This window comes from Dunckerocampus dactyliophorus, chromosome 5 (genome assembly GCF_027744805.1).
Source record: "Dunckerocampus dactyliophorus isolate RoL2022-P2 chromosome 5, RoL_Ddac_1.1, whole genome shotgun sequence".
Lineage (NCBI taxonomy): Eukaryota > Metazoa > Chordata > Actinopteri > Syngnathiformes > Syngnathidae > Dunckerocampus > Dunckerocampus dactyliophorus.
In genome coordinates, this window is record NC_072823.1 from 30,687,904 (window position 1) to 30,699,366 (window position 11,463).

General features: G+C 38.6%; 2 protein-coding genes across 3 annotated transcripts; both read right to left on the bottom strand.

Moving 5' to 3' along the window:
* Positions 1-47: 47 nt before the first annotated feature.
* LOC129181336 (troponin I, fast skeletal muscle-like) lies at positions 48-6,703 on the bottom strand. The gene is made up of 6 exons (XM_054776407.1): positions 5,637-6,703; positions 5,338-5,377; positions 5,133-5,261; positions 2,503-2,592; positions 2,261-2,434; positions 48-427 (listed from the first exon to the last, which is right to left on the bottom strand). The coding sequence occupies exons 1-6, from the start codon at positions 5,642-5,644 to the stop codon at positions 350-352; spliced, it is 519 nt and encodes a 172-aa protein (XP_054632382.1). The 5' UTR covers positions 5,645-6,703; the 3' UTR covers positions 48-349.
* A 174-nt stretch (positions 6,704-6,877) lies between these two features.
* LOC129181146 (troponin I, fast skeletal muscle-like) lies at positions 6,878-11,411 on the bottom strand. 2 transcript variants are annotated; one of them, XM_054775902.1, is made up of 8 exons: positions 10,496-11,411; positions 10,060-10,300; positions 8,504-8,530; positions 8,391-8,430; positions 8,196-8,324; positions 8,038-8,127; positions 7,796-7,969; positions 6,878-7,725 (listed from the first exon to the last, which is right to left on the bottom strand). In XM_054775902.1, exons 3-8 carry the CDS (start codon positions 8,509-8,511, stop codon positions 7,648-7,650), a joined length of 519 nt encoding a protein of 172 aa, XP_054631877.1. In that variant the 5' UTR covers positions 8,512-8,530; positions 10,060-10,300; positions 10,496-11,411; the 3' UTR covers positions 6,878-7,647. The 2 variants fall into 2 exon arrangements, with proteins under 2 accessions (XP_054631877.1, XP_054631876.1); XM_054775901.1 differs by having other exon boundaries at positions 8,504-8,637; positions 10,060-11,411.
* Between the last annotated feature and the right edge of the window lie 52 nt (positions 11,412-11,463).

Sequence of the window (11,463 nt, forward strand, 5' to 3'; positions counted from 1 at the left end):
CCCTCCCTTTTTTAAGGGCCTCAGCGAGATCACATTGATAACTCTGAGCAACAGTATGTGACGAATTACGGATGCTGTTACCATGGCGACCTCTTTAATTACCCGCCGAATGGAGGCGTGCTAGCGTTCGTCTTCCAGCAGGGGGAGCCCTGGAGCACGAACAGCGACCACTTGCATGCAATTGAAGCTCAGCATCGTGATCACAATCCTTTTCAAATGAATGAAAGAAAGCGAGAATAAAAGCAGGACATGCGTTTATTTCCTCAAGCGATGCGGATGGAAAGCGACCTCGTGAAATACGGATTGAGCGCGTGAGCTCACGCGCACGAGCGTCTCCCTCCTTCGTCTTTCAGGACGTCTCAAACATCTTCTTCCTGTCCGCCTTGTCCTCGATGTTCTTACGCCAGTCGCCCACCGCCTCTGTCGGCTAAACCACAACAACATCGCTTACTTTTTGACATCCTCTACAATATATATACAAATATTATTTACAAACTGAATATCATTTTGTAACAGTTGTAAGGCATCGTGTCAACAGGCTCAAGAGGCGTCTGTTAACGCCACGTATTAACAGTTACTCAGATAACTGTAGCCTAAACATAACTAGTTTACTGGCAGCTTGTAATCTGCACAATGTGATTTTCTTTTTGGGGGCGTTTGTGTTCCGTCTCTCTCGCTTGTCTTTATGTGTTGATGTTTACCTTGTACATTTTCAGCTGTACAGGAGCGATACGAGCGGCAGATACTGGCACACGAGCCTAGAGCGCCCTCTCGTGTCGGTCAGTTTGAAAAAAGACATACATACAGTATAAATCGCTCCGGAATACAAGTCGCGGGACCAGCCAGCCCATGGAAAAAAGAGCGACTTACAGTCCGGAAATACAGTACAAATCTAATTATTTATTTTAAGTTGTATTATTTTTCTTTAATTTAATGTATCTAATGATTTAATTACTTATCTAAATATTCTTACATCATATGTTTTATATGTCGTTTAAACGTTTAAAATTTGGACAAATATAGACAGAAATATTTTTATTGAAATGGTTCCATCCATCCATCCATTTTCTATACCGCTTCTTCCTCATTAGGGTCGCGGGGGCATGCTGGAGCCTATCCCAGCTGACTTCGGGCGACAGGCGGGGTACACCCTGGACTGGTGGCCAGCCAATGGCAGGGCACATATAGACAAACAAGCATTCACACTCACATTCATACCTATGGACCATTTAGAGTCGCCAATTAACCTCACCTGCATGTTTTTGGGAATGTGGGAGGAAGCCGGAGTACCCGGAGAAAACCCACGCGCACACGGGGAGAACATGCAAACTGTGACTGCGCGGCCAACATGCTAACCACTAGACCACCGTGCGGCCTATTTAAATTGTTATGTATGATTATTTATTTTTATTTTGCTACTATTTAATTTAATTAACTGAAATGTAATCTGATAATCTAATTATCAAACTATTATTCCATGTTTTTATATTGATATATTTTACATACATTTCATTTTTGTACATTTTTCATGTATTATTTAAATTGTTACATATAATTATTTTTTTTTTGTTATTTAATTTATTTAATCTAAAAAATATAATATAATAATGTAATCATGTATGTTATTATTATTATGTTTTTATATCAATATATTTATATAATTTTATATTTGTACAAATATTATATGCATAAATAGTTGTTAAAATTTGATATGTATTGTTTAAATTATTATATATAATGATGAACTTTTATTTGTATTTATCTAACAATGTAATTATTTACAGTATGTACTTATTATCATAACATTTTTGATATCAATACATCTAATATTAAAAGGTGTATCACAATTGTCACTTTTAGTATTTGTACAACTATACACACTCATTCATTCATACTCATTTTCACAATTATTTTCGTTTCTATTCTTATATATAATTATTTCTTCTTCTTCTTCTTATTGTATGTATTTATCAAAAATCATTTCTAGAATGATTATAATGATATAATATTTTCTATGACTATATATTACGTTTCATATTAACACAGCTCATTTTCACCCATTTCCCCTGTTGGGGATGAATGAAGTATTTATTTATCTAAATGGCAGTTGAGCAGCACTACGAGTCGATCGCTAAAAGTCCGAGCTGTCAAGTCAGTGACCGGCGCGGCTCTTAAGGTGTCAGGGAGTTTACCAACAAAGTATCGCACAGCCGGGCTAGCTGGCATCATTTTCCATCTTTGCTTCCTGTTTGTGTCTCACCTCCTCTTTCACTTCCTTCTTGACCTGCTTGAGGTTGGACCTGAGGTCGATGGTGGTCTTGTGCTTGCCCCCCAGCAGCGCCTGCAGCATGGCGTCGGCCGACATGCGCACCTTCTTCAGGGCGGGCTTCTTGACGCCCGCCAGCTCCACCACCTTCAGCTTCAGATCCTGGATCTGACGAGGAGACGTCTCGCACGCAATTCTTTTCAGCAAACTAGTTTCATTCCGACGGTGACGCTCACCTCAATGTCAGATTTCTGCACTTTGACCTCAATGTCGTATCTCGCGTCATCGATCTTGTCGATGGCCGACTGGAGCTTCTTGCAGATTTCCTGTTGGGAAAGGCATGAAAACATGCACGTACACGACGACTTTGTTGGTCCACCCCTGCGCACGCCCTGGGCTCAAACCAGGGTCCACCCAGTGAGAGTTGAGAGGCATCGAGCTAAAAGCCCGAGACCAGGGTTATCCAAACTTTTTCCAGCAAAGGAAACACAGAGAAAAACTTTTAATATCAACTCCTCTCTTCGCTCTTTTTCCCCCCCCAATTTCTATTTTCGTCCCGTAATATTATAACTTTTTCCCCAACCTAATTTTAAAAAATTGCGTTATTTTGTCATTCTCACAATATTACAACTAAAAAAAAAAAATGTTCCTTTAATATTTCAACTCTATGCTATTAAAATGACACTATTTTCCTCATAATATTATATTATAACTTAATTATAATAGTAATAAAAATAATTTATAATAATATTACATGTTTATTCCCGTAAAATGGTGACTTTTGTCTTGTAAAATTACAGCTGTTTTTCCATTTAAGCTATTTTTTCCCCAATCCCAAAATATGTCAACTTTCTTCTATTTACAAAAAATTGTCTTTTTTGGAATATGGTGACTTTATTACCACAATTTTATAACTTTTTCCCCAACCTAATTTTCAAAGATTGCGTTATTTTGTCTTTCTCACAATATTACAATTTTAAAAAACAACATTTTTTCTTTAATAATAATAATCAGCATAACTCTATGCTATTAAAATGACAATTTTTTTCCTCATAATATTACAAATTTGACTTTTTCCTTTTAGAATACAACTTTTTAAATGTTAATATTACAGATGTTTTTCCATTTCTGCTACATTTTCCCCCAAATATTTAAACTTTCTTTTTTGTAATGTTTTGACTTTACTCCCATAACATGACTCCCCCTTTTTCCCCAAGCTAAAAGCTAAAAGTTACAACGCTATTTTGTTTTTCCCAAAATATTATGACTTTTAAAAAATACCATATTTTTCTTAAAAATGTCAACACGATGATACTAAGATGACATCATTTTATTCCTGTGAAATTGTGACTTTTTTCTTGTTAGAATATGACTTTTTCCTCATAAAATTACAGCTGTTTTTCCATTTCTGCTATTCTTGCTCCCAAATATTTAAACTTCCTTCTCTTTTACCCAAATTTTGACATTCTGACATTCTGACTTTATCCCCAACCAAACTAGGCACTAACATGATTTTTCCTCATAATATTACATTATTCTCGACTTTTTCTAGTTTGATTAAAACTTTTTTCTCCTAATATATTGACTTTGTTCTTGTTAAACTACTGCTGATTTTTTACTTTTTGCTGTTTACTTTTAATGTTACATTTTATTTTTAGAATGTGCCGCGGGCTGGAAATGGCCATCGGGCCACACTTTGGACACCTCTGGCATAGTGTACGGTGTATACATGAAATATACATACATATATATATATATATATATATATATATATATATATATATATATATATATATATATATATATATATATATATATATACATACATATATATATATATATATACATACATATATATATATATATACATACATATATATATATATATATATATACATACATATATATATATATATATACATACATATATATATATACATACATACATACATATATATATATATATATATATATATATATATATATATATACATACATATATATATATATATATACATACATATATATATATATATATACATACATATATATATATATATACATATATATATATATACATACATATATATATATATATATATATATATACATACATATATATATATATATATATATATATATATATTAGGGCTGTCAAAAATAGTGCGTTAACAGTGGTAACTTTATTCTGACCTGAAGACCGCGAGACGCATTCAGGGACACTCCCAGCATCCCAACGTCGTGTACGTGTGTATGTGCGGTCTAAATGTACACAAAGAAAATCAATAAGCGGATATTCTTATCACTCACTTTGCAACTCTTATTGCGGAAATACAATTTGCTGCATTTAAGTGTGCTTGAAAATCGCTGAAAATTCACACAAAACATGTGAATTCTTCTTGAATGACGTGGCGCCTTTGAACGCAACTCCTCATTGCTCATAACACAATTAAACATTGTGCAATTAAACAGGTAAAAAGGGTAAAAGGGTGAGACTTTCAGACGTGTGTGCCATCTCTTGACTTGTCTTCAATTTTCAGTTAATTTGGCGCTGTTAATGCATACAAATTTTTATTTATCTTTCTTTTAGTAAAATACAGTAAAAATGGGCATATTTCAGACATAGTATGACATGGTGATTAATCATAATTAATTTGAAAACCACGATTAATTAGATTTTTAAAAAATTAATCATTTGACAGCCCTAATATATACATATGAATATGTATACCCACAGTATATAAATATATATACAGTATAATATAAATACAACTTTGAAACCAAATTCTAGAAGGGGGATGCTAACACTGCTTAGCATGTTCTCGGTTAGCGTGTTAGTATGGAGCTAACTGTAATGAGCTCTCACCACCATGCTGGCCATGTCGCCGCTGAGGTCGGGGGGCGGGCAGTTCTCGGCCATGTGGGCCTGCTTGGCCACCTCGATGTCCTTCGCTTCCTGCTCGATCCAGTTGGCGGCGATCTGAAGCATCAAACTCTGCGGGGGGTTGTTTTTTTTAGGGACGTTGAAGTTGAAATAAAGTCGACGGTGCTTGTCTGGCGCTCTGGCTCACCTTCAGATGATGCCGGCGGCTTGACGTCAGCTTCTTTCCCCTGTGACAGGAAGTCGTCGTTAGAGTTAGCATGATGCGTCGTTTTCATCCATAAAACAAGAAAAACGACATAAAATCAGGATAGCTCCAATTGATTCATGCTGCTACTCCGTGAAACGACCACTGGGGTCTCTAATGAGTCAAAAAACAATGGCATTAACAGCTGTGGCTGTAGGCAACCTCCTGATGTCGTTGTTTTCAGTTAGCAAAACACTCGACGACAAATGCAACATTTATAAAAATCCAGAACGTGTACTCACTCAGACATGTCGGCCGCTGTCGTCGTTCGGCGTCTGCTCAAAGACAAGAAAGAACGGCGTCAACAAGCCGTCTTCCGACAGGAAGCCCCGCCTGCTTTACGAGCACCGGCACCTGCCCCCCAAAAGTGTCTAATTTTGTGCCGCGAGGCCGTCGCCGTGGCAGCGAGGGGCAAATGCGGCGCAGGCCAAGCCGTTAACACCCGGCCTTTCTGGCGAGGGGGCGGCGACAGATGCTGTGCAACCTGATCGCAATCTGGAGAATTGGGAACTATAAAACTTTTGGCGCGGGGAGAAGGTCACTTGTTCACAAGCACACACATACACGCACGCACACACGCACACACGCACACACGCACACACGTAAGTTCTTATTCAAAAGACAAGAGAATCAAGGAAAGCGTCAACGTTGATGCTCATTAGCGTAAAGAGATAAAGACCTTCTGACTGGTCCAACACGCAAGATGAAAACAGGAAGTAAAAAGACTTCACAAGGTCACCTGAGGGGGGGTGAAAGTTCATACCTGTAGCAGCTGAAGAAACGAACGTCTCACCTGTGAAAGCGTGGTCCGGAGCGTCGTGGAAGCGTCTCCTGAAGAAGAGGAGGATGATGGAGGAGGTGTGGGGGGCGGGGCTGATGAAAGCGCGTTTATAGTCGCTGAAGCGCACACTCAGCACACACGTCACACACGTCACACACCTCAGCGCTCTTTATGGTCGCACGCACACACACTTTGGACCAATCGGTGCCACGCGCACCATGTGACCGGGACGGGACAGGAAGTCGCCTTCAGGCGGTTGTCTGGGAGACCTCTTGAAAGGTTTGCGTGTCCACTCGGACTCCATCCCACCGTCCCACGTCAACTCAGAACATATCAATTAAAGATACAACGTAGACGGCAGATTGCAGTAGATTGGTTTTATGCTCCCAATGAAAGGACTCCAGTTCCCATGGTGCTTAGAGTACCGTACCAGGGTGTACAGTGCTTTTAGTCCTGTTTTCATCTGACAAACCTTAATTGACTTTGATCAAATGCAGAATGAAAAAGGAGTTTGCATTTGTACTACATGACATAGTAGTTTTGTATGTCTGCTACATAAAGTATTTTTCTATTGTGCTACATAACAGTATTTTGTATGTGTACTATTAGACATAGTATTTTTGTATTTCTACTATATAAAATCTTATCTTTGTATTTCTACTACATTACACAGTAGTTTGTATTTGTGCTGAATAACATCGTATTTTTGTATTGAACTATGCAACATAGTATTTTCATTTTTCTACTACATAATATTTATGTATTTCTACTACATCAAGTATTTTTGTATTACATTATTTTTGTACTATATTGCAGTATTATTACGAGGAATGGATGGAACTTATTGTTGATGCCGCCTTCCCGTTTCTCACCTTCTTCATCAAATTGCTGCCAACTTTCTTTGGCCCCGTGGCGGGTTATTTAGCAGTCACACTTCATAAGAAAATGCACGGACGGTGAGTCAGCAAGGCCTCGTGTGCGCTTTGTTTGGGACCTCGATTTTGCGGAGCGATACAGCACAGGACAAAAAAGACAAGTTTGTCACACACAATACTGTAACGATTCCGCAAACATTTTCGACACAAACTGAATCATACGAAAAGTGAGTCTTTTTGGGATAAAAAGACGGCGGTCTCGCATGTGTCACATCTCCAACTAGCGGCCCGACGTGCAAATGACGCTCTCCTCCCTCACTCTTTCCGCGTACGTGTCATGTTCACATCATGAAAGTGAAAGCAACGACAAGAAAAATCAGTTACTCACCGGCTGAAGAGGAGGAGGCAGTAATCAGATTACCGGAGGTGACTGAGGACAGAGTGAAAGCAGGGGCGGGACGCTCTCTGCTGACACCTGCCGGTTTATTGTGTGCATTGCATTAGACTGAAATGAATGACAGGTCCTTCAATGAACCATGTGACCTTTCAAACGCAAAATCATCATCAAGTCCAAAGAATACAAAAGCCAGTCAGTCTTTAGGAAGCCTCAAACATCTTCTTTCTGTCAGCTTTGTCCTCCACGTTCTTACGCCAGTCGCCCACCGCCTCTGTAGCCTGCAGGACACACACAGGTGTGGCGGACCACCTGACATCATCCCCTGACATCACCTGTCGGCGTGCTCACCTCCTCTTTGACCTCCTTCTTGACCTGCTTGAGGTTGGCCCTGAGGTCCATGTTGACCTTGTGCTTGCCGCCCAGTAGCGCCTGCAGCATGGCGTCGGCCGACATGCGCACCTTCTTCAGGGCGGGCTTCTTGACGCCCGCCAGCTCCACCACCTTCAGCTTCAGCTCCTCAATCTGAGCGGGAGGAGGGTTGGTGAAGTCATTGCGTCATCAGATGAAGGTCATGTGGGCGTGTCCACTACCTCCTTGTCCGCCTTGACCACCTTGGCCTCGGTGTCGTACCGCTCCTCGTCGATCTTGTCGATGACCTGCTGCAGCTTCTTGCAAACGTCCTGCACGCAGCAAACATCTTCAGCGCCGTCGGCGTCAAACAGGAAGTGACCCGCACAAAAACCTTTACCATCAGGGAAGCCTGGTCGCCGCCCAGGTCGGGGGCGGGGCAATTCTCCGCCATGTGAGCCTCCTTGGTGGCGGCAATCTCGGCAGCTTCCTGCTCCAGCCAGCTAGCAGCGATCTGCAGCATCAAACTCTGCACAAACACAACAGCAACTTTGCTTTCGCTAACAATCATCCATCAACAAGTTCTTCTTCGTACCTTCAGGTGATGCCTGCGGCTCGATGTCATTTTCTTTCCCCTTTGCAAAAGAAATCAAACTATTCACAAGAAAAGAAAATGATTTGAACGTAATGAGTTTTTAATCGACTTACTCAGACATGCTGACGTCTTCTTAGGCTCTGTCAACAATCAATCACATTGATTAGCATTGGCACCGTCGCCAATTCATACACTGCAATACTTGCTTCAACCAGCCGAGGCGCTGTGCTCCCAACTAGTTTGCTGTCTTTTATGCACAAAATAAATACGTAATAAATTAAAAACAACAAAAAAAACACCCCACATAAATAAATAATTTAAAAAACATGAAATAGAAAAAGAAATGATGACAAATGAAATAAATATATGAAGTGAAAACATGAAAATGTGGTGGAACGTGGCAATGACAAGCGTCAATTCATACATTGATAACTGAGCGCAATACTTGATTCAACCATTAGAGGTGCTGTGTTCTCATATAGTGTGGTGTCCTTATGTAGAAAATAATTATTATAAAAAATAGAAACATAATAAATGAAACCAAAAAAGAACATGAAATAATACAATAAAATGATGGCCCTGTCTGAAACAGTCCCAGACCATCACACTACCACCACCATATTTTACTGCAGTATGATGTTCTTTTTCTGAAATGCGGCATTACTTTTACGCTAAAAATGGAATGGGACACACACCTTCCAAAAAGTTCAACTTTTGTCTGGTCAGACCACAGAGTATTTTCCCAAACATCTTAGGGATCATTAAGATGTTTTCTGGCAAAATTGAGACGAGCCTTAATGTTGTTTTTGTTCAGCAGTGGTTTTGGTCTTGGAACTCTGCCATGCAGGCCGTTTTTGTCCAGTGTCTTTCTTATGGTGGAGTCATGAACACTGACCTTAACCGAGGCAAGTGAGACCTGCAGTTCTTTGGATGTTGTTGTGGGGTCTTTTGTGACCTCTAGGATGAGTCGTCGCTGCGCTCTTGGGATCATTTTGGTTGGCGGTGTTCATCACTGTGCCATGTTTTTGCCATTTCCGAAAATGGTTCTCACTGTGGTTTGCTGGAGTCCCAAAGGTTTATAAAATGGCTTTATTAACTTTTCCACACTGATAGATCTTGGTTAAGTTACAGTATGTTTTAGTGAGGGGAATCACTTTTTCACACAGGGCCATGTAGGTTTGGATTCTTTTCTCCCTTAATAATGAAAACTTTCATTTCAAAATCACATTTTGTGTTCAGTTGTGTTGTCATTGACTAACATTAAAATTTGTTTGACATTTAAGTGTCACAAACATGCAAAAAAAATAATAAATCAGGAAAGAGGCAAACACATCACACCACCGGATATACATTATTGAAATTAAAACTTATGTATCATCAGTAATCATTTGACTTTTCAGAATAGAAGTTTTTTGGGGGCTGAGATCAGAGGACCAGAGCTTATCGTGGCTCGGGTTCAAAGGTTTTAGCGCCGATTTTTGCGCTGGTAAGTCAGCCATCGCGTTACTACGACTACCTGCGACCTTTCAACTATATAAGAATGAGATTACGTCCTTTCAGCGTCACACATTCAATGCTAGCTAGTGTCCACGTGTCCAAATGTTATGACACAACACCCAAATAGACGCACAAACACGATGACTCATCATCAAATCAAATCATGTCTCACCTCAAAAGTGACAATGAGAAGCGGCCAAGCGTGAAGGACAGCATCCACACAGTGAAGTCTCTGCTGGGAGGGGTCTGAGGGGGGGGTATATATGTACTTGGACCACCTTGGACAGATTTGTCCGTGCATCCCAAACTTCCCTCTTTATGGCCTTGATGGCACTCACGCCTGAAATACTTGCATCCTCTGACCCGGGGTCAGTGTGAGGGGTGACTGGGTCATGGGTGGGGGGTGGACCTTTCTGGAAGAAAGGACACGAGCATCCGACATGAAAGGATTATTTTAGGAGGCAGTCGGAGACAAGAGGTTGGAGCTTTGTGGTCATGTGACCTGAGGCGGAGAACAATAAAACAATTAAATTGTTCATAAGTAAGAAAAATAATACGAGCGTTTCTCACTTCAAGATAGCAAGAAAACAAGCGAAAATCAGTCTCACCTTTAGTTTCCATGACGTCTGAGCACCGACGAGCTCATCAACTTATTCTCACAGGACATTCATTCTTTTTGCCTTACGAACCATTAAAACAATTCATGGTTGAAATGAGCCTTTTTAGCAAATGAAAAGGCATGCTCTAATCTAATCACCATAAATGGAACAAAATGTAGGTTTAATCGTTGATAATGTCATAATGTCGGCCCGGTTACGATGACGGGATGAGAAGATGAAACGGATAAAAAAAAATCAATAGAACACAAAATGACAAAAAAGAATGAAGAAAAAATGAAAACTCAACTAAAAAAACCCCCCAAAAAACCAACATGACATGCCAAAATAAAGAAATAATAATAAAAACAAGAAACATGGTTTTAAAAAATAATAACAAAACATGAAATTAATTTTCTTGAAGAAAAATTAATAAAATTAAATAGAACATAAAAATGAAAATATAGAATGAAAAAATTTTATGAAAAATAAATGAGCAATAATAAATAGCAAAGAAACATGAAAATAATAAAGGACATCAAATGAAAAACAAAAAAATAATAACAACCAAAAAGAACATGAAATTTAAAAAATTTACAAAAACGCCCATGCAATTAATTAAAATAATAATTACACTTTTAAAAAGAACATAAAATGAAAAATAAATAAAACCAAAAGTGAACATGACATGAAATAAAAAGAACATTAAATGAAAAAAACGAATAAAAAAAAGCACACAATTAATTTGAAAATAAAAATAAAAACAAAAAAAATGTTGAGGACAAAATGAAAAATAAATACAACCAAGAAAAGAACATGAAATGAAAAAAAAAAACATGAAACAAAAAAAACATGAAATAAAGTAATAAAAAGAACATGACATAAAACATAATAAATCAAAACAAGAAAGAACATGACATAAACAAAATGACTTAAAACAAGTGCATACAATTAATAAAAAATAATAATGTATTTTTTTA